The 23973-nt window shown below is 38.3% G+C and overlaps 1 protein-coding gene across 4 annotated transcripts in view; it reads left to right on the top strand.

The window, feature by feature from the left end:
• The first annotated feature begins 1896 nt into the window (after positions 1-1896).
• The window catches only part of SEC24B (SEC24 homolog B, COPII component), a 44131-nt gene continuing 22054 nt past the window's right edge, over positions 1897-23973 (top strand). The window contains exons 1-6 of one of the 4 annotated variants that reach the window (XM_021525479.3): positions 1897-2148; positions 7520-8224; positions 13977-14162; positions 18823-18927; positions 21951-22031; positions 23749-23930. In XM_021525479.3, the coding sequence (XP_021381154.2) occupies positions 2025-2148; positions 7520-8224; positions 13977-14162; positions 18823-18927; positions 21951-22031; positions 23749-23930 (1383 nt within the window). In that variant the 5' untranslated portion in view covers positions 1897-2024. The remainder of the gene's footprint in view (positions 2149-7519; positions 8225-13976; positions 14163-18822; positions 18928-21950; positions 22032-23748; positions 23931-23973) is intronic. The other 3 variants (XM_021525482.2, XM_021525480.2, XM_021525483.2) reach the window with 3 other exon arrangements.

Here is a 23973-nt window from a genome sequence, read left to right as displayed (position 1 = left end):
TTTATCAACAGCAGCCAATGGGGAAGGATGTGCTGGTTTTGGCAGGGGATAGAGTTAATTTTTTTCACAGCAGCTAGTGTGGACTGTTTTGGCTTTTTGCTGCAAACAGTGCTCATAAAACAGAGATGTTTTCATTACTGCTGAGCAGTGCTTATACAGTGTCAAGGTCTTTTCTGCCTCTCACACCACCCCACCAGCAAGGGAGGGAGCTGGACAAGCAGAAGCTGGGAGGGGATACAACTGGGGCAGCTGATCCCAACTCACCCAAGGGATATTCCATACCATGTGGTGGTGTGCTCAGCATATAGAGCTGGGTGAGGGAGAAGAAGGGAGGGAGGCGTATTCAGAGCAATGGTGTTTTGTCTTCCAAATAACCATTACATGTGATGGAGCCCTGCTTTCCTGGAGGTGGCTGAACACCTGCCTGACCATGGCAGTGGTGAAGGAATTCCTTGTTTTGCTTTGCTTGTGTGTACAGCTTTTGCTTTAACTATTAAACAGACTTTATCTCAACCCATGAGTTTTTTCACTTTTACAATTACAATTCTCTTCTCCATTGCAGCCAGATGGGGAGTGAATAAGGGGCTGTGCGGTGCTCAGTTGCTGGATGAGGTTAAACCATGGCAGAGGCTCCCCAGCACTTTCCTTCCTCTTGAGAGAATATGAAGTATATATTTTGCACAGAGACTGAAGTCTTCCCTTGTCTCACCTTGCCATTTCTTGTGAAGGCCTGTCTCAATAGATAACATATATCCACACTGGAGACTGATAGAATACAGTGAGCACTCCTAACACTGAAAGAAAAGCCTTGCCTCAACTCAGTCCATCTCATTAAGGCTTTCCTGTCTGTACAAGAATAATTACAGAGGGAGAGCTTTCACCTCACCTCACCTTGTGAGGCCTTTTCCCCTGTGTAGTACACATTACCTCTCTGTGTGGTCCAGAGTACATTGATACCTAAAATAGCATACATTATCTATACAGACAAAAATGTCTCAGGCAAAATAAGGACAGGTGTATGTATTGCATATGTACATGTCTCTGCCCTGAGACAGAGACATGGAGCAGCCTCACAGAATCAGTCAGATTGAAAGGGACCACAGTGGCTCATCTGGTCCAGCCTCCCTGCTCAAGCAGGGTCACCCTAGAGCACATGGCACAGGATTGCATCCAGATGGTTCTTAAGCATCTCTTGATAGTGAAGTGAGAGAGAACATCACAACTTCTCTGAGCAATCTGTTCCAGTGCACAGTCACTATAAAATTCTTCCTCATGTTCCGGCAGAACTTCTTGTACATCAGTTTCTGCCCATTGCCTCATGTCCTATTGTTTGGCATCACAAAGAATAGCCCAGCTCCATTCTCTTGGCACCCCCAGTTGAAGTATTTATATGCTATATAGATATATATTTAGACTTATATCGATGAAATCCTCTCTCAGTTGTCTCTTCTCCAGGTTAACAAGCCTAGTTCCCTCAGCCATTCTTGATAAATGATGCTCCAGCCCCTCAATCATCTCTGTTGCCCTCCACTGGACCCACCCCAGGAGCTCCATGTCCCTCTTGTGCTGAGGAGCCCAGAACTGGACACAGCACTCCAGACGTGCCTCCCTAAGGCCGAGCAGAGGGGCAGGATGATCACATCCCTCTCCTCGCCCTGCCCCGGCCTGCCCACGGAGTCACAGATGAGGCACAGAGCCCTGCATACACAGCCTAAGCGGGCCGGGGGGCTCTCCCCGTCACACGGGCCGTTCCCGCCGGCACCGGGCGAGCTGACACCCCGGCGGCCGGGAGGCGCGCCCGCTGCCCGCCATGCCCTCCCTGCCGGGCCGTCCCGCCCTCCGCCCGGGCCGGGCGGGGCGCGGCCTCACGGCGGAGCCGCCGCCGGGGGGCGCTGCGGGCGGCGGCGCTCGGGCCCTCCCGCGGCTCCCGGCCTCGCTCGGCGCCGGCGGTGGGTCGGGGCGGCGGAGGAGCAGGAGGAGGAAGGAGAGGAGCGGGACGCAGAGAAGAAGCGCTGCGAGGAGCCATGTCCGCGCCCGCCGGGCTGCCGCCGCGGCCCGCAGCCGCCGCCGCCGCGTTTTCTCCGGGCGGGCCCGGCAGCTCCCCGGAGGCCGCGGCCCCTGCGGGCGGCGCGCCGCGCTGCCAGAACGGTGAGGGACTGCGCGGGGCCCGGGCGGGCGGGGAAGGGCCGCCCGCGGGTCCCGGGACGAGCCGCGCCGCTCCCGCGGGGCTGAGGCCCCCGCGGGTGCCGGGGCCCTCCGCGCGCTCTGCCGTTGTCCCGGGGGCGGGCGCGGTGCGGCCGGCGCGCAGCGAGGCCCTGGGGAGGCGGCGGGACCGCGGAGCCGCGCGGGGCCCGCGGCTGCGTGCGGAAAGAGCTTGAGAAGGGGCAGCCTCTCCCGCTTCGCTGAGGGGCCGCGAGGGGGGAATGGCATCCGCGCCTCCATCTCCTCGCGGGTTGGGATGTGCCCGGTGTTGTGGCGCCTGTTTCGTGGCCTTTCAGGAAGGCTCCGGAGGCCGAGGCTCCTCCAGGCCTCGAGGCGGGCTGTCGTGCGTGAGAATGGGCAGAGAATCGCGTATTAGGGGCGAGAGTACTCACTTTGTAGCTGTGTGTGGGTAGGCGTTCGCACAACTGGATCTTGGGATTTGAGCTGAACAGGCAACACTGGACCGGTGAGATGTGGGTCACTGAAAAACAAAGGCAGGATAGTTTGAAGTCACAAAATATTGGCGCCCATTTCAGTTGAGGAGGGAGTGATACTGACTATAGTATGAATGAAAGTGATGAGTGTACACTTCCGCATTTTTTAATTGGTGGCTGTAAAATCAGTTCTTTATTGACACACCATGTTAACTCTTCAAAATGCCTATATAATAATTTCCTCCGTGTAATGTTGGTTTGGTATCTGAATTTGGCCTCTTATTTGCATAGAGTTCTAGCTCATACTGTTTAATCGCTTGTAGTCATGCTATTTTCTGCACAGGTGTGTTTTCTGTGCAGGGTAGGGACCTATAAAATTTACTTGAGAATTGTGAATTTTTTTGTGTCCAAAGTGGTAGTTAAGGGCTAAGCACTTAAATGCCTAAACAGTAGGTGTTGAGGCAGTCACTGAAGAAAATGAAGATAATTAAATGCTAGGTTTCGAGGAGATACTGATGCTTCAGTTATATCCAAACCGGTATTGTGATGCTGAGGTTTGTAAAAATTGTTCAGAAAATGACAGTTTACATGGCTTTTAGTCAAAAAACATGTCATTATCAGGATACAACTGCTACAGCATGAATAACCTGTAAGCGTTTTACAGAAACAAATAGAAGCTGCCATTCTATCTTCTCTTTGTTTCTTAGCTTATAATTTTAAAGAGCCATCATACTATTTGTTGTTTTAATTCATTAACTCCATGTTGCTACTAATATTGATAGAAACTGCTTGTGTAAAACCAGGGCATAGATCATTTATTTTCTGCAAAATGCGCTTTAATTCTGAGAAATGCGTACACTGTTCAATAACAGTCTTAAATGTTTATTGCATGACTTTGGTTTTTGTGTTCCTTTAGATGTCTTTGATGACATTAGTCAATAACCCTGAATTTTTTTTGTGACATCTAACAATGGTATTCCAAAAATTTTTGATTGGTCTATCTGTTATCTGAGTGCTAATCTCCTGAAGTTACAACACAGGATTCGAGGTTTTGGGTTTTTCTTTTTTGATGGAAATAAGAGGAAGTAGAAGGGAATAGCAATAGCAAAAGACTAGCGGAAAGTTCTGTACTGTATGATAGGAACTAAATTTCATGAACAGGATTGTCACTGCTTTTGAAATTTAATTTTATGTCATTGGAGTGGAGTTTAAATTTAAGATCCTGATGTGAATTGAGCTGTTTCTGTATTGGCTGAAAGAAAACACTGGTGTGTCTTTTCCTTTAGAGTGCTCTGTGTTTTAATTTGATAAAATGTGATTTTTTCAGGTAAAACTATGTAGTTGCTGCCATCTAATGAAAGAGAGTGCCTTTTGCAGAAAGCAAGCAGCCTGTTATACATAGAATGATATTAAAAAGGATGTTCAGGTTTGTTCTTAGTGAATTATGCCTGGTTCAATTACCAAGTCCATTTGAGATCCTTGGAGACTTCTGTTTTTGTTAAATTTAGGTGTGATTGTTTTGTTGAGTTTTTAAAAGTAACTTCTTGAGTGTATGGTATTACCTTCTTTCTTCTCTCTTGCAAGTTTGGGAAGCTTTTTTGTAGTCTTGAAAGTGGCTTTCTATCTAAGTGGAAAATGACCTATTTCCTAATTTCAGCATAACAAAATTGTTCTTGTTAAATCAGTACGGAAGGATGATGTATTTTTTCGGTAGTGGTGGAGGACTTCAGCACTAACAATTTAATGTATTGAAATGCAGCACTGGGAGGATAATTGTATTGAATTCCCATGACTCTTTAGAAGAGTTTTATGTGGTGCTGTCTACAGCTGGTTTATAAGGCTGCTATTGGTATTTCTACTAGCATTTCGGAAGCAAAATTTTCATTATTATGCTGTTCAGCCTTGTTTTTCATCCCTCCTCAGGCTGAGGGTAGTTTTAGTCAATTTGACAAAGAGAACAGAGACGTGAAAGATGGGAAACCTCTGAATATTTTGTGAAAATGGGAAGCTATGTGAATCCTCCTGAAGGAGGAGACACCAGTTCTGTGACTGAGCTGTAGTGAGAGCTCAGCACCACCTTCATCTGCTGGTTTGTTTGCCAGCAGTAAACAAGGGGCCTTTAGCCCTGCCCATGGCATGAAGGACATATGAGGAGGCTGTGGGAGTCTTTTCTGGAGGTGGGTAAAGGGGGTTAGAAGTTTTGGAACGCTCACAGGTGGATTTAGGTAGAAAGGCAGTTTGGTGGTGTAGCATCCATAGACTTCATGGATGCATATACCCATATGCTGTGGGGTAGGTAGGGTATATGGCTGATGGTTCAATTATGCTGCTGAGGGAATGCGTGGACATAAAAATCAAATGTGACCTTAGCAAACAAAACCTTACTAATTCACGTGGTGGTATAGCCATAGCACAGCTCCTTTTATTTTTTTCTGGGAGTTTAGAGTTTTTTGCATTGTGGCTCATCCCTCCCTTGAAAAGAATTAGGATTTTTGGGTTTCACCTGTTAATGTCTGTAGTTACACATTGTAACTTTATATAATTGCATACTTTATATAATAAGTGTTAATTTGTTTGGAGAAGGAGAGGTGCGCTGCTTTTATTGCAGAGATGATGTTTCAGAGATACAACTGCTGTGTACAGCTGAGGCTTTCAGCTCCTTTATGGATTTTTTTGAGATATTTGTCAGGTGTTTTGGAAGGATGACCTGAGACATCGTGACTGATTGTGCAATTAACCGGATTTTGAAATGACACTGAAGATGTGTTCTGATTTCCAGTGTTGAAGACTGTCCAGTTAGCTAGTCACCATTAGGAGCTTCAGCTACTAATTGCAGTACAAAAATTACTTTCTACTAACATCTTTGTAATCAAATGGACAAAAAACTCACTTCAGATAATGAGAATAATCTTTCATCTGTAATTGTAAAACTTGCCTTCAAAGGACCTACAGCTTGAAATCAATATAATTTTTCAAATGTTATCTGTCTCAGTGAGGTTTTCATCTGTGTATTTATAGATATTTCTGCTTTAAAATGTGAATAAAAAGGACTCTGCATTCTATCATATAGAGACTGATACCTTGTTGGTGTTGGTAATTTAATCTCTGTTCATGGTGTGTATTTTGAAACAAGAGCTAGATACTAGAAGACTTTGCAGTAGATGATTTGATATGCAACCTTTTATTTAGGAGTCATGTGCTCCTAAACCAGTTTCTGAGGTATACCTGCTTACTTAGTTAAATCTGCATATATCAGTAGAACAGATACACATTTTATTTTCAAATAAAAATCTTTTCTTGCCACCTTAGGTGGCATAGCTGCTTAAAGCCATAAACCTTGACACATGTAAATTATTGCTGTATTTTTGGATTTGCTTTTTCAGACTTTAAAAAGCAGGCCAAAAGTCTGGCAAAGTTGTTAATGGCTTGCTAACTCAAAATCGTTTTCCTTTAAAGGAGAAAAAACTACACAGCTCTATAAAGTAGCTCCCACTTTTTCAAGAAGAAGGTGAATCAGAAACATAGCTCATACATACTTTCTTCAAAACTCGAGATAATTTTTTTTAAGCTCTTTATACTTTTCCCCCAAGTGCCTGTCTGTCTGTCTTTTGATCCGGCAATCCAAGTTACTGTTCTGCAGTTTTTAGCTCCTTTCTCTTCTATTCAACTTCCTGTCAGTTATGAAAGGGCATTTTTAATTTTACCAGAAAGCAATTTTGGGCAGTATGTACCTTGCTTTCTGGACTCCGTTAACAAATTCATTATTAAAATTGCCTAGAGGTTCCTTGGAGAACAGTGATTTTTCAGAATTTCAAGACAAGGGAAAAGCTTAAGGTTTGTAATCATTGTAAATATAAACGGGAATCAACTATTCATTATTACCTCAACTGCTATTTAATTTGTGAGTAGGGCAGTGATGTATTTATGTTTTTATTGGTCAGGGACTGGGAAATAATGGTGTAATCATTCTGCCTGATGTAAGCAATAGGGGTGTGAGAATTTTAAGAAAGCAAGTTATCTGCAGAGAAGCATCTGTGGTTCACTAAAAATAAAAACGGGGTTAAGGAATGGTTCATGAGGAAGAACTTTGAGATTTCCCATTGAGCAGTTGGCTGAGAAAATCAGTTTGGATATAGTTAACATTTGGTTTCTAGCAGACAAGCACTTGTTTGACCCTTGCTGGGCCAGTATGTAATTAACCTCTAATGTTGCAGAGCAATTGCAGTGATACCAGAGGTCAGTTTCTCTGATACCAACATCTCTTACACCTGATGTATCATGCAGTAAATGAAAATGACGTCAAATGAAAATTGTCAAATACATTGTAATTTCATAAAAACATCTGTTTTCCTGAAAACACAATACATAAGGCATAGAAGACAAGTATAACTGTTCTGCAACTCTTTATCTTGGTCACTGTATTGAAGACTTGTAAAGAAGAATACCCATATTGTTATGTATTGACATACTGATTTGACTGCAGCTTTTCTGTTTCCATAATCAGGCATTTTCTGTAAGGCAAATGCTTGTATTCAAACACATTATCAGTTTGGTGCTTATGGTTTCTCACTATTTTTTTAAATATTAACCTCCTATAAACTCTTAAAAATACTCAAAATACAAACAAGAGGTGAACAATCTTGGCATGGAAACCTCTTGCAAGAATGGAAGCAATCCATTTTTCTACTAATTCTTTGTGTATTTGCATTACTCAAATACTGTATTTGCGTGCATTATACTTGGTTTATTCTCTCTCTGCTGATGAGACTCAAACTCAAAAACAGAAAAGAAGAAAGCAGTTGTTTGTTAGTTCAAGCGCAGAGTCCATTGGGACTACTAGCAGATGCCCCTTTAATATGTGTGATGTTTTCTCTTCATTTCAGGTCCTATGCAGAGTCAGATGCAGTTTCCCTCTGGCTATGGCTCACATCTTCCAAGCTACAGTGCGCCTTCAGGACACTATTCCCAAGTGCCCAATAAAGCTGCTGCTTCACATCTGGATAATCAGTACAGAGCCAGTTACTACCCTGGTTACTATTCAGCACCAGCACAAAATGTTATGACATCTGTGGGTAGCAACGTGTTGAATGCACAGGAGTCACATCAATTGTACAACAGTACTCCTCCCCATTCAGGGGGCTCCAGTGACAGACCTGTTCAAGGAGCAGTATCATCTGCCTCCTACTTGCATGTGAGTGCTCAGCAGTCATATTCAGCTTTTGATAATCACTACAGCACTTCTGTCAGCTCTTCAGTTGCATCTCAGGGATTTCCCCTTAATTCTGATCAGTACGCTATGCCTGTGGTTTCTGGTGCCATGTATCCTAATGTTTCCTATCCTCCTGTGGCTGCTGGAGGTGTGTATGGGCAGACATTTACCTCTCAGAGTCTACCTGCTGTTGGACAGTTCAAAGAGACAAATGCATTTTCTAGCCAGAGTACATCAGTACCTCATTCTCTTCAACAGCACGTTCCCATGGGATATAATACAACGTTATCAACTGTTTCATCTGCTCAGGTTGTGCAAGACAACCTCAGCAGGAATCTCACCGGATCTGTTCCTAAAGTAAACAACCAAATAAATACAGGTAAGGTGCTACTTGAAAGATAGTGAACTGCCAGATTTGTCTGGGAAATACAAGTAATCTTGTGCTCTTGTTGGCTTGTTCATGTTCACTGTGTGTACATGTAATTTTGAGTACTGTCACTCATTCTTGTAGCTTTTCTAATTTGGTTACCACAGTCCTCACAATAGCAGCTATTTGTTTCTATTGAGAGATACAGAAAAATACACTACTTAGGAGATGGTGTTAGTTTATTTGTGTGGTTTTTCATGTGAGTGGCCTCAGAAGGGAGCTTTTTCATGCAGTTCTGAAGGAATATGTTATTTCTGAAATATGTCTGTTATTCACAAAGCTACTTTTTTCTTTTCTGGTTAGAGAAACATGGAAGAGATTGGAGATGTGGGAGTACCTTCCTGATGAAATATCTTGCTCTGCAGAGGAGAGAGCAATAGTCTGTGCAGGATTTGGTCTGATTTTCTTTCTAAACTGGGAATTTTCTGACTTCATGCAGTTTTGACTTGTAAAAGCAGACTACAGCTTGCTTTCTCTACTAAAGAGAAATGTTACATAGCTGTAGGTTTCCTTCTTAATGCTAAATATTTCAGATTATAGTGTAACATTGAAACTGTGTTAGGAGTCCTAGTAGCTGAAATTTTAACAGACCAAGAAAGAATTAAGAAAGAATATGGCTTTGATAAAGCTTTTTTTGGGAAAAGCAGTTAAGCTTAAATGAAGTTCATTCAATCCACAGTTTGAATTTAGTTTCAGTATTGGTTCGCTCACTCCCAAGAATAGGATGCAGAGTGTCATTTAATATTAGTAGATTTGAATCCTTTACTGATGAGTGCTGTGTATATTTTTCTCTAGTATTTTCAAAGCATGAAACAAAATACCATTTAAAAAAGAAAAATAGGGAGCTCCTTGAAAAGCTCCTGAAGTTACCAGCATTTCATGGTTATGCTTAAAAATGGATTCTTTCAAGGACTAGCCAAAAAAGTTGACTCTGTTCAGTGCAGAATGTGCAGCTGGACTTGACAAAATGCAGGTGTCTTTCCAGAATAGTGCAATATGCAGTAGGCATATGAAAACAACTTATTTTTTGTTCAAACTGTTGCTGTTTTATTTACAGAAATTTTTAATTCCAATGCTTGTTAATTTTATTTCCTGTAGAGGTGTCTTGAAGTCATTTGTTCATGGCAAATTTTTTTGCAATGAGTAGCTGTTTTAAAGGTGAAGCAGTGGAGCTGACCAGACAGTGAAGAGCAATATGAGCAGTAGTTTTATTTTTGAACCATTCAGTGTTGCTCTTAAGGGGGTGATTCAGTTTCATGGAAAAGTAGTAATATTACACTTGGATTTCAAGGAACTAATGATAGAATTGGTTGTGATAATGCTGTGTCATGGATTCTCACTTTGCAGTTATGTTCCACTGTTTTTGTTGTACTTGAGTCATACTGCAGTCCTTGGTTGGTTTGCCGGACTGTAGGCCTCAATAGTTACACCAGATGTAGACTCTTTCTGGGCTTGTAAAGCTGCTGATAGAAGCATGCCCTATGCTTCATTGCACAGTGCACATGTTTCTGGAAATGATTTATCTGCAAAATAATTTTTTTCTTTCCCTGGAATTCTGGTTCAACCTCAGGACACAAATGAATCCATCTTTCCTCACTAAGAAAAGCAGATAAACATAGCAGCTGACAGTAAGGCTGAAGGAAGAGCTTGACAGTTTTATTACTAAACCTTGAACACTTTAAACCATTTTTGATGTATGGCTAAACAAACTGCCTCCAATGATACCTGTTTTCTTTTAATCTAGAACTCAACTTCTTTGGCTAAGATATATTAAAAATCCAATTGCTACAACACCCCAATAGTAAAATACTTACATAAATAATTACAAATAAATGCATAATAATTTAATTGTAAAGTAATTATAGTAATTGTTTGATCCTGGTATAATTGGTTTGGTTTTGAGATGCTGAGATGCTTTCTAAATTTCCCAGTGCAGTCTTACTGTTCTCAGATGGAGTCATTTTATATACAGTATTATATTTGTTTTCAGCCTTTAAGAAAAGGAGTTGGATTTTGAAAAATATTTGCCAGTTCCTGTACATCCTTGTAAAGTGTATGGATACAATACACAAGAAGCATAAGGAAATAATGAATGATCTGTTGGAAGGAAACTTTCTGAATATTTCATCCTCCCTGCTTTCTTCAGGAAGACGCAGTGATGGAAAACAGTTGCCATCTGTTCTGTGCATAGTTTTTTGCTAAACTACTTGAAAAAAATATTTGCTGAAATTCATAAGTGTGCTTTCTATGAGTGTTTGTGTAAAGAAACTTGGATACAGTATCTGCCTGTGCTGTGAAAGATGCCCTTACAATCTTTGAATTATAAATAAGCAAATTGCAGACAGATTGCCAGTCAGAATGCTACAGTTTTAATATATTTTTCCAAAGCAGTTTTGTACAGTCAGGACTGAAAACTCTCTGTGATGAAAATGAATCCTTTATGTAGAAGAATGATAAGTTAATAAAATCTGTGTGTTCAAACAGGGCTTACTCAGGAAGCTTAGGCTGGCAAGAGTTTTTCAGAAATTGTTTGATTTCTGAATTGTTTTTTACTTGAATTAAAGTTGTCACCACTGGACTTGAAATGGTTTCTTTAAAAATCCAATTTTATGTATAGCCTTGCAAAGCCTCCAGCATGTTGAATTTACTAAGATCACACCTCTTAACTTCTGTATGTGGTGTACTAAGGACACAGAACTGCAATAAAGTATTTTCCTAATACTTCAGCAGGCCCTTTCTGAAATAGCTGAAGTATTTTCAGCAAGTGTGCTAAGATTTCACTAGAGAAACCAGATTTATTTTAAGAGGATTTTTTTTTTTTTGCTGGTAGTTGACTGCTCTTGGTGAGTAATAGCCAATGAGAATAATTTTCTTTGCTTTAGGAAGTGTAAATAAAGTAGAATATAAATATCTAATTTGAGATTTTTTTCCTTGGAAGTTTAAACTAGATTAACCCTGAAAAATCACTCTTTTATCTTTAAAATCTGTATTTCAGCAGAACAGTCTTGGTAAAAATCTGTCCAGTAGTGTTATGCTATGTAAATTACATACTTTGTATTATTTTGGTTTTTTGTCTTTCTAGGTCAGTAGCTTTATTAAATGTTTTTCCAGTTTATTTCAGCTGAAATAGTAACACTCTCATTATTCTTGGTACTTTTCAAGTTAGCAAGGATGTCAGCCAGGATGCCTGAATTTTACCGTACTTCAAGTTAGCAAGGATGTCAGCCAGGATGCCTGAATTTTACCGTACTCCTCTGTGAGGAGAGGGGGCTGGAGAACTCCTGTGGGTACATGGCAGGGGTTTCTTTGCATCCTGGTGTGGACAGTCTGCTTGAGCAGGAGACACTCTAATTTCATTATCTCACACGCAAACTTCCCCTTATGTCAGATCAAGACGTAAAGTCCTTGCTGCCCCAGTTCCGTAGGAACGTAGGCTATAATCCTGTAAATCTGCTAATATAGGTGTGGTTGAAAAAAGGGGAAGGACTGCAGCTAGTACTGAAAGTCAGGGGCAAAGGATGCTGCTGGGAAACAAGCTGCAGGGAGGTGGTGCCTCACTCCTTAGAAATTATGTTGTGATGGCTGAAGGGGGTGTGTGGGGTTGTGAGGACTGGAAATCAAGACCACAGCTGAAGCAACTAGAGAAGGATAATTCTCACATGTCTTCTAACATTTTGAGGAGATGCTGTGGTGATACTTTTTAAACTATTACCTCTAGGTCTCCAGTTAGAAATTAAGTTACAACTTTGTGATAGTGAAAAATGATGAATTACAGTGCTAATTTGCCCCAGTTCTATAGATTCTTTCTGTAACATGTCTTTTAGCTGTAGATCATTATGCTTGATTATTGTTAGTGCAAGAGTTGTTCATGGTTGAGAGGCATGAAAGGAAAACCTCAATGCACATAGAAAACAAGGAAATGTGGTTTAAAATGTTAATTTTGTTTGAGTGTTTCCTTTGGTCTTGGTTGCTTACAGCATTTAAAACCTTTTTGGAGTCACCAAATAAAGTCTAATATTTGATTTTCCAGGTTGGATATTTTTTGAAGAAAAAAATAGATTTTATTTCTCAGAATTTAGAAACATTTATTTTACAATGCATTTAAAAGATTCACATAATTTTGAAGGCAACTGGATAACCTTTGCTTGAGAACAGATATTAGTACTTGGCAGGAAGGCATTACATCTTCAGCTAATCCAGGTGTAAATTTGTTTTGGCTTTGAGCACGTGACACTGACATTACAGCATTTAACGCTCTCTACAGCAGTGCTTGGTGCTGCCAGCATCGCTGTATTGGCTTGCATGTGGAAAATACCATCACCCTACAAACAATTCTACAAAACCTGGGTGAGCACATGGATGTGGCAAAGCACTTCCCTTGTCATCTTGCATATCTTGCTTTAGGAAGTTGCTATATTAAGACCATTCCTGCTGACAGGTTCTGAAGCTCCCATGAGGAATCTGCAGGACACTGCACAGAAGCAGAGGTTATAGGAAGTCCATTGCAGTAAAAAAATGCTTTGTATGTTCATTGGAAAAAGACATCATTTCAATTTTGATAGGACTTGTGAAAAAGCCATGTGTATGCTCAACATCAGATTTTAAAATTGAAAAATATATTAAAGATAATAAAGATGTGTGCTGTAAATTTTGGCTGTAAATAATAAAAACAGAAGGATCATTTTAAGCTGCCTCATCTTCTTCACCCTCTAAAGGAAACTTCAACATGCCCATGAAGTTCTTTGAAATACCACCTCCATTATTCAAGGAAAAGTCAATGGCCATATGAACTACACAGTTATATGTGCAGAAGATGCTATATATGCAAAGTTAATAATATCTCTGCATCCTCTAGCAAATTTGGTAACTTCAACAAGTACTCTACAAATGGAGAATTATGCTCTTGCTTGATATCTGTGTTTGTTTACTGAGTACTTTTGGTAAAATAATTTCCTTTCTCTTCTTTTTAACAGCTTGGTCAGTCAAGGTTTTTTTTTTTTAGAAATGATCATAATACAGATTTTCTCAATTTATAAGTGAAGAGAAACTCTTAGTTGAGAGCGAACTTAATTGAAGTTATGTTGTCCTTGTCTGATAGGAGTTTCAGCTGGACTATGTAAAATCTCTCAAAGCATTAATCTGACCTTTTTTTAAGCAGATTATATCTAGTCCAGATGTCTAAAACACATCAGAAGTTTTGTGGAATATTCAGCATTGATTGAAACAGAGTGCTTGGAATATGAGTCTCACAACTGAATACCCCTATTGCAAAGTGCCAGCACTGGAAGGGAGGCATAATATGGGTCTACTGCACAAGGTTTCCTCCCATGGGACGAATGCTGAAGGGTGTACTACATTCCACTTACTTGGGAAGAGTGACTTGTAAAAGCACAGCATTGTGGGGATATATCAAAAAGAAACTTCAGTTTAGTCTTGCTCATACTGCATCATGCTTTCGTGTTTTTTGGGGGGTTTTTTTGCAGTTGTCACAGGAATTTGTTCATTATAATGGACTTTTAGCACTGTCGGTATTGAATTTTTTAAAGCAGCCAATCGTTCCATAGATAGTTGTCTGAAGGCATCTGTCTTTGAAGTACTGTATTGTTTTTTGTAGTTACTGTGGAATCAAATGTGATTGCTTGTGCTTTGTAATTGTCTGTGCAAGTACATACAAAGGGTTCCTGCTTTCTGCTGTTGTTTTCAGGTGGCATTGACTCTTCAAAGCCTGTGCACTCAGTGAGCCAGAATGTTCCATTTACCAAGCCTGGAGTTGGAACATCTGCTTCCTCTGCTGTGATGTCCTCAGTAAGGTCACCTGCTCCAAGCCTGTCTTCAAAGCCACCATCTTCACCATCTGTTACACAGTCACGAGAGCTGGCCCTTCAGGAAGGTACTAAAAGGAAATGGGAAGTCCCACTACAGGCTTTTGCTGTATTCCACATGCACACATGACTGCTGGAAGTTTTATTGCTGCTTCTCTGTGTTTGACTGGAGCACATCTCTGGTATCTCATCAGGATCCCTGAGTGGTGGTGTTTTATGTTACCTTGGTTTTAGATTCTCTTCGTGTTTGTGTTTGATTTCCTTTGTCCATGTGTTGCCTTTGTCTTGTTGGTAGTCTTACATGTCTCTTGCTCAAAAAAACTTTCTTTTAGTTCCCTTATTTTAAAAAACTGCTCACTATAATTTTTTAGAGGAAGGTCTTAAAATTAGCTTGTAATTGGTCTGTATTGGAAAATGAATTGTAAACTAGAAATCTGCTAGTTTGTGGAAACAGTGATTTGAGGATTAAGTTCAGACTGGTAGAGTTGTTTTCTTACTGCCTAGCTGTAAGTGCCCATGGAAAGCTGCTGCAAGAATTCTTGTGGGAAACTTGAGTGTTTGTATAAACTCCTTCCTATTCTGATGCTGGCAGTATCTTGACAAAGAATTGATTGGCTCTTGAGCCTTCTTCAGTTAAATTAAACTTTGCCTTTTGATTATTACATGTTTCTGTCTCTAGTATTCGAAATTTAATTGACTGCATGACATTTTTTTTTCCTTTGGCCATGCCATGTTTTCTCTTAGCAGTTTCAGAATTTTAATTCTTATGGAAAAGGACTCTGGCTGAGGGGTGGAAGTAGGCATTAATTTTGTCAGAACAATGTGGTATCTCTAGTGTTCAAAATAATTGACAACTGCATGGTGTGTGATTGTCACAGTGCATTTTTTTATTCTTAAATTACAGAAACCTCTGACGTAAATAACTAAATTACCCCTTTTCCTCAATTTTCTCCTTTTTGGTGATTACAGGTTGTTCATCAGTCATTTCTATATATATTGGAGGAAAAAAATTATTCATTGCTATCAAGTCCTATGTACAGCGTATCATTTTAAAGAAAATCTGTCAATTTTTGGAACTGTGGTTCTTGCACAGTTTTATAGTTGATTTTGGTGCTAGATAGACTTTGTGTTGTAGATGTGCTTGCTAGAAAAAAATGTTGCTTCTTTTTCCAAAGAAATTGCAAACCATGTTTTTAATGAGAAGGATTTTAGCTCTTTAATTGTGGTTGCCTTGATGTGCAGTGTGTGTGTTCTGGAAGTAATTCCTGTGAAATATGTGAACACTTGGTATAGCAGCTACAGATCAGTGCAGTGGCTGCTGAACTTCCCTAAATTCAAATGCTTCCACCAAGTGAAAGTGAATGCAGTAAGTAGCTGAACGAGCACATTTTAAAAACAACAATATAAAGATAAGTTGTCAGGCATTTTTATTGATCTGATATTATCTATTTACATATAATCACACATAAGTTTCTATATTCAGATGATGGTTTTATGAGCAGTGGAAGACATCAAACTCTTTGCTAGTTTTGTTTGAAGAGTCTGAAATAAATCATGTGCTCTTGCTTTTTTTTATCAACAACTTTTTTATCAAAAATTAAATGTGGTAACTATTTGTGGAAGTGAACCTACTGAAAAACCAGAACACATGTACTAAATATTTGTCTGGGTTAGAGTTCCAAATATGTTCCTCCTGCAGTAATCAGACGGACTTGATTTTTTAAATTATAGAATACCATTGTCAACATGAAAGCATTCTGAAAAAACCCAGTTTGAATTAATTTTTTTAAAGGATTTCATTGTTTTAGGCTGCTCTTGGTGCATTCCTTTAAAAAATAAAAAATTCTAATTATTTACTTGGTTATCTTCTAACAGGACAAAAACCTATTCAAGCCTATTTAATCTTACATAAATATCTGTACTAAATTTATGTTTGAAAAGCTTTTATGGTGTGGGTGATTGAACTTAAAATACCTAAATAGTTGGTTTATTTTACAGGCAAATGTGTTGTTATCACAATTTATCTTCTGTGTCCTGCCACCTACATTTCTAGGTGTCTGAATTATAGTAGGATAAAGCCTTATGAGCGCAATATTATTATATCACCGGTACACTGCTTGCAGGGTTTAGAAATTTCCAGTTTAAGAAATTTGTAATAATTTATGTGGTTGCATTTTAGGCCAGATTTGAGGAATAACATAACTCAAATAATTCTTTCTAAATTGTTTTTTGCAATTTTAGAAGTGGGAGATTTTAACACCATTATCAAATCTGTAAAAGATACTAAGCAGAACTGAGTTGTCACAACAGAAAACATGATTAGGCACATGATGGCACTTGGAATTGCTTTCTGCAGCCACTCATTTCTGCCCTCAATTGCTTTCTCCCCTGTGTTGGTCTACTATTGGCATTGCTGGGCAGTGAACTAGAATGGGAGACTTTCCCACCTGCCAATGACTTTTTAAACTATGTTGTTTTTTAGCCAGATCTGTTCTCCAGAGGTTTTTTTTTAGCTGGACAGGTGTACTAGCACAGCACAGTCTCAAGGGCAGAAATCTGTAGTACTGTTGGCAATGAAAGTAAATCTATACAAACTCTGGGAAGAATCAAACCAGCCTGGTCTTCACAGCATTCATAGTGACATAATTCATGATTCCTAAACTTCTATGTTGCTAGCATATTTTTTCAATTTATTTTCTTCTGTATTCTTTCTGAGCACCTGCATCCTTAATGCATGTGACCAGTAATGAATAATCCAGTCCTTTTCTCTCATCTGTGCATGCTTGGAATTTTTGCATTGGCATGCACTTTCCAGGTAGATATGCTTTCTTTCTTCTTATCTATATACATTGTCTTTACACTCTCACACTGGGCACATCTACTTTTACTTTAGTTCTTGCTGTTAAAGTGCAGCCATTCTTGTCATCCTGACTTTTTACCCTTTTACTTGCATGTTAATTATTTCAAGGTAGGGTTTTTTGACCTCTTTCGCAATAGTGCAGTACTGTTTTATTCCTCGGCAGTTCTCCCAGGCCTGAGAAAAGACATTGTCTGTTAATGTATTAGCTCTAGTCTGTTCTTGCACAGATAATGATTTTCTTGTATTCTTCCCAAGTGCATTCAGTAAACTTATAAAAGATGGGACTAGAAATTACTCCAGTTAGCCCTGTGTTGTAATAGTATGGAAAACTGAAGTAGTGAATCTACTCAGTGGCACTTTGGATGATTTTTCATTCATTGTGGTGACTACTTGAATTACAGAGAAATTTGATTGGAATTGTACAAGTATTAATGCACTAGATACAGGAATATAATGCCCATCTTTTCTTGCACCAGTCTCTCTATGAAAGTTTACCTTCTCAATAATGTTTCATAGTTTTGCTTTCTTTTCTTTGTACTTCCAGTATTTGAGTAGATACTCTTCACTTTGATTCTGTTGGTGTTTTTAAAGTGAAATTAAAATGCTCCTCTTGGGTCCATTTGCTAACCATTTTTGAAAGAGCCATGAAACTAACACCATTTATAGACCATATTTTAAATAAAATAAAGGTTGATACAGTTTATTGAAGTCATGGATGTGCATATTATTCGTTACCATGATGGGTTCAGATTATATATAACATAACACTTCTGAAAAGCTTTATAGTATTAAAATGAAGAATGCTACTCATTTGTGCCACAGTACTTCTACAGACTGATGGAACCCCAAATTCCCAAATATTTGAAGAGTTTTGAATGCCTAGGATATTTTCTCACCATAGTAATCCATTAGATTGATAAGAGTGAAACAGTGATCATTTGCATTTATTTAGGATGTCACTGCCTGACTAAAAGCATATCTAAAATCGTTGCTAACCGTGTCTTGTCACAAGAGAAATGTAAGATTTCTTGAAGATGCTGAAAATGCATCAATAACAAGTAATGTAGGAATTTAATTATAAGCCATTGCTGCATGCTTTACTCTGTTTTGAAGTGGTATGTTTGTGTTGCCTTTCTGTATTACACACATATGTTTAGAGTAGATACTGTAAAAGCAAACAAAAAACCTAAAAAAACCCTAATAGGTTGTGCTGTGGAGGTGACAGCAGTAACAGTTGCCGCATTGTCACCAGATACTAGAAGTGCATGGTGTAATCACAGGCTTATGAGCACAAATTTAGGTACTTGTGTAAACATAAGACAACCCAAATTTTCAGGTTTACCTAGCTTTAATTTCACTGATTGTGTTGTGCTCTTTTTATATGTGTTTGTACTCTTGTGTGTGGCAACAGCAGTTATATTTCATTCATTTCTGTCAGAATTCCAACACGAATTATTCTTGTCTTAAAAGGAAGAGGTATGCCAAGCAAAAGTTAATACTAAAAGTTTTCATAACATAATTTGAATTTATGTGGAAATAATGCCTTTATTTCAGTGTATTAATTTATAAAAGTATTCCACTGGATAAACTGGTATTAAAAAGATAGGTAGGAAGTCTGTGTGTTTAATTTCCTGATACACATGCACATACACACATATAAAATGATCTGCTAACTTCCATGTGCTACTAATATTTTACTGACCTAGCCCACTAAAAACTGCTTCTAGGGTTGTAGATTTAACTTGCTGCATGCTGGGATTTTTTCTGGAACAGCTGATTTTTCTCACTTTTAATGCAATGATTTGTGACTTCCGTTTCTCGTCTTTCCTGTCTGTTTGACTCTGATGTTTGTGCTTTCCAATTCACAGGCATGCAGTATGGTGGATATGTTAATAATCAAGCTAGCTCTGCACCAGCTCCCTTGTCATCAAGTTCAGATGATGAGGAAGAGGATGAGGAGGATGAGGAAGCAGGTTGGCTTTAGCTTTACACCAGTATCTTGTTATCTTTCTACTTAAGGTTTTCCCCATATTTCCATCCCCTGAAACTTTTTCTTCCTTTAATACAAAGCATCACCCTGACTCTTCAGCTTGAAATTTCCTAGCTGTTACTAGTGAACAAAAATAACTTCAGTAGTGACCAATAAATAGGTCCTTTTTTTGTCACGTTAATATCAGATGTTTTATGAATCTAACAAAGTAATATTTACAACTTGCAAGACTCCCATATTTTTAGTATTTTGATTTGCACTGAATTTTAACTGAAGATAACTAGCAGTAGAACTTATACTGATTAATTGTTCAGGTTAAGATACCAGATGGCATTTGTATCATTAGTTAAACAGTGTTTACCTTGTTTCTCATTTTATGCATAAGGAACTCATACAATTAAGGTAGTAAACATTGAGAGGTTGTGAGTGTGCTTTTTAGGACAGTAAATTAATCTGTGCTGATTTTCTTCTCCTTCTAAAGGTGTATGTCTCAATGGTCAGGCTCATAGGTTCACTTTTAATCTGCTTGTTTTGCAGAAAACTTTAAAAGTTTGTTGATTTTTCATTTTTAAGAAGCAGTTTGTCCTGACTGGTTGAAGTGTTGCATACTTGGTTGCATTTTGCCTGTTTTGTCAGAAAGACCTGGTTTTGTGAGTTTAGTGTTTCTCACAAGTTTAGTTTATTCAATTTTGGTAACCTTTTCTTTTGGAACTAAAGAAGCCTTTACTGACTGCATGAGTGGTAACAGCATAAAAGCTTCTTTGAGATAAACATGAGACTGCTACCCTTGTTGATAGGTGGAAGTAACAGCACATACCTTGTACTGCTGGCTTTTAGTATTGGTTGGGAATAGGAAACTATTGTAGCATTTTCTTTAATTTTATGATACACGTTGTCAGAAAAAAAAAACAGTGCCAGTTTTATTAAAATAATTAAATTATCGTCTAGAATACTGTGAAAATAGTGTAGCGTACTGATAATATTTGTCAATATTTAATTATTTTCAGTATATATACTGATAATAATTCTGCGAAGAATGGAACAAAGCAATAGTGACATCCAGGTCATAATTAAGAAAAGTGTGTTGGGTTTGCCTGCCAAGGTTTCTGTCCAAATGATGTTGATTGGGTTTTTTATCAATTGTAACCTTTTTCTCCTTACCTTGTTCCCTAAACAAAGTTTCATACTCCCTACCATCATTCTGTCTCAAGTTGTGTACTTCACTAAAACCTGTAGCCTTGGAGGTATCATTGCATTTAAATTTATGTTATGGGAAAGAGTGAAAGGGCACCCAGGTTCCATATGGAGGCTGTATGATTAATTAGCAGCATACTGTTTTATGCCCTGTCAGCAGGAGCTAATGAAAATCCTTAACAGATCTCAGCAGACAAATTTCTGGCTTGGACTGTCACAGTGGTTTTATGAAGAACAGGTGCTGGAAATGTGGTTGTGTTCATGTAACTTGTCAACTGTTTTGTTGACCTAACAAAAGTGTATTTTTACTTTTCTGTAGTAAGACTTAAAAAAGCTTTAAAAGCCCTAATCCTGATCAAAGTAAAAAAAGTAATGAATCTTGATTCCTTCAATCAGAATCTGTTTCTATAGAACAGAAAATAAAATCTTGCAGTTATGTTCTTTAGCAACCTCCAGGATTTAAAAAAAAAAAGAAAATTTACAGTGAAAATCTGAAATCTAAGATTGTATGAATGTCACAGAATTAAATTTTCCTTTAAATAATATATTATTGTTAGTCTTATGGATTTTATAAATAGATTTTGTATTTCTTAGTTGAATGCTTTAAAGGCAAAATGCTCAATAATTATCTGTACTGACAGGGTGGTGCCGTGGTATTTCTGTGTCCCAAATGTCAGTGGTGTCGTGTTTTCATATGCAGAGTCTCTTCACTTGGAAGTCTCAAATGTTTCACCATGTTCCATTGAAGTTTTCCCTTGAAATACTTTCAGCTTTGTAATGGGATGCGTGGTCATGGTTGATCCTTCCAAGTAGAACAGTATTAGTGAATCTTTTCAGTCTTTTCTGCCACAAAAATTATATATACAATTTTCTTTTTTTTTTTTCTCAATTCTTAGACACTTTTTTCTATCACACTTCATGACTTGGTGTGTTCTAAAGAGAGCATACATTTAATCTTCTTGGCCCTTTTTTCATTATAATAATAATGAAATAAATGTGCATGAAATCATGTTGGAAGAGATGTTTTAAAATAATTCTTTGTTTGACAGATGTTTTAAATAAGATATTCAAGGTGTATACATAGGTTGAACTAAAAATTAAGCAGTCGAGTCTCTTCAATCCTAACAGCTATGTATGTGCTCATTGTGCTTTTTTACATCTGCCTACTTAACTTTTGGTACTTAATTTTACGTAGTTGCTTTTTACTTAGCTACTTTAGGCTGAGCTAAGAATAATTGTTTACACCGACTGAAGTTCAGACTCTTGTCAATGATAATGGAAAATAGAAACTTTAGACTGAGAGGAAAGCTAGCTGTTAATTAGAATGATACAGAAAGGAGGGAAGAATTAAATCTTTGTTAGTTTGGCTTGAAGGTGGATAATCATTCTGAAGATGATGGGAATCTTCTGTTGCTTGCAGTTGTGAAGAAAGTTGTGAATGGACTGTTTTTAAAATGTGCATGGCCTCAGTTGATATAGTCTAGAAAGAACTTTTGGTTTAATAGAAAATTATTTTTTATTTCAAGAACCAACTTCCTTCATTGTTTTTGTCTTTTTCCCATTGATCTCTCTTGCTGTTTGTTGGGCATGTGCTTGTTTGTTTTTAGTATCTTGCTGATTTTATTTTCTTCCTCTCCTCTTTACAGTAGTAATAGTTTTCAAGTCTTAGGGCTGAAGTGGTGGGTTTTTTTCCCAGGATCTTTCTTGACAGTTTCTTATCAAAGATTTTAGGAAAAAAAAATTTCAGTCTTTTATTAATCAAAAGTTTGCTAATTTTGATATCCCTAAAGTTAAACTATTTTCCTCCCCCAGCACTTGATAGTTCCTCTACTACAAGCAGTGCCTCTCCTGTTCTGAACAATTATGATGCTCTGGAAGGAGGTGGCTATCCAGGTAAGCAGTTTGTTTTTAATTACTTATTCAAGGACATAAATGTGGTTTTGTATTGTTTCTGGTGTTCATTGTTAATCAGCAAGTAGATGAAAGCCAGTGCCTATGAAAGGAACAGAGGAAATATACATGTCTTTTTAAATAATTTCTCACAGTTTTAACACTGAAGTTCATATAACCATTTAATAAAACTTCCCTGAATCATAAGTCATACTTTCCATTGTAGTATTGAGGGTAGTGCTGAAAATACGCTAAGTGTGAAAGCAGCATCTTTTTCCTAGATTATACTGTATGCCTGATTGTGTTGTTGACATTAGGAGCTGATAATAGTTGCTGACACATCACAGAAGTTTTGGGAGACCAACAGTATCAGCTTGCAGAGATGCTTGGATCAGGTTATTGTCTTGAATTTTTCTTCATTTAAAGAAAATGGCTGCTCTTTTGCTTACTCTTAGCTGTAAAAATATCAGGACTGTCAGGTTGGTTCTAAATTAACTTATTGGCTTACTTGGTCTTGAAATCTGTAGAGCTGCCATTTTGAGAGCAAGTGGAAAATATGCTATTCAGAGTATTTTAACCAGTATTTTAAATTAATAATTGGATTAATTTGGAGGCCCTCCTGGCTCCTTTGTCTTGTTCTGGTCCCTGGGAGTGTCACAGTAGTTTGCCATAGTTTGATGGGTTCGTGATTAAAGTGAGAGCTCTCTCAGTTAGAAAGCTGGTATTGTTATCCACATAGAGTCTAGCAGGACTACGAATTCTATACCCTCTGGCCTAATAACTAACCATTTTGGTTCTGCTGAAAGCATATTCTTAAAGTAACTTGTTCCTTTTATTTTTTTAAGATAAACAGAGTCAACATTAGGCTACTTGAATCTGTTGCAGTTCTTTTATTGTTTTATTGGGGTTTTTCCCTCATGGAGTGTTCATGACAAACATAGTTTATTGGCAGTTGGTTTCTTGAGTGCTTTGTTCCTTTGCTTGTACTTTTCCCAGTTGACTTCACCAAGCTTAAATTCTTCTGAAACTTAGCTCACATCTGTAGACATTTCAAAAGAGTACTTTGATCTCTACAGCTGTTAAGTTCACTGTGGATTTAGGTCTATGTCTTACTTTCAGTTTGAACTTGAAAAATAGCTGAACTAAGCTGTGCTGCAGGTGTATACAAGAGAAACTTGCATCAGGTTAAAGCTTCAAAAGAGAGCATGCTTTATTTCTCCTCTACCATTTATGAATACTGTCAAAACATAAGGCTAAACCAATGCAGCTCTTCTCTAACTGTAGGCATGGTTTTCCATGACTTCTACGAAGTCATTGTAGAATCATGGAATGATTCTAGTCATGCTATGACAGTTTCAAGAAGTGGCAGAGGGGAGACTAAGCATGAATGGTCTTGTTTGTGGTTTATATCAAATGTATATATTGGCATAAAATGTGGTTCTATTTTTATTCAATTCAAACGTGTTTTTTTCAAGTTGCCTCTTTTTGTAAAGTAACATTTTGTTTGTAGTGACACGAGTCTCTGGTCATCGTTTTGTCAAAACTCTTGAAGTAATCTTTCTTTTTAATTCCTTTTTTAAGTGCACAAAAATAACTTGATGGATAATGAAAAAACTTATGAATGGCAATGTTGTTTTGAAGAATTTAGGAGTTTACATTTAAATTAATAAGGAAATAATAAGTATATTCAATACCTGTGGCATTTCTTTTGTCTTTCCAGAGACACGTTCTGTGACTGGCAGTCCAGTTCCCTCTCCATCAGTCGTCCAAACATCAAAAGCTTCTAAGCCCTTTGGTTATGGATATCCAGCACTGCAGCCAGGCTACCAAAATGCAACACCACCTACTCCTGTGCAGCCCAGTAATCCAGGACACCATTCTGGTTTTCAGCACTATGCACAGGTTTGTATTCTTAATTTAAAAATAACTTCATTAAGTAAATTCA

This window comes from Lonchura striata, chromosome 4 (genome assembly GCF_046129695.1).
Source record: "Lonchura striata isolate bLonStr1 chromosome 4, bLonStr1.mat, whole genome shotgun sequence".
NCBI classification, from domain to species: Eukaryota; Metazoa; Chordata; class Aves; order Passeriformes; family Estrildidae; genus Lonchura; species Lonchura striata.
The sequence above is the reverse complement of the archived record's forward strand: the minus strand, read 5'-3'. Positions and strand labels throughout refer to the sequence as shown.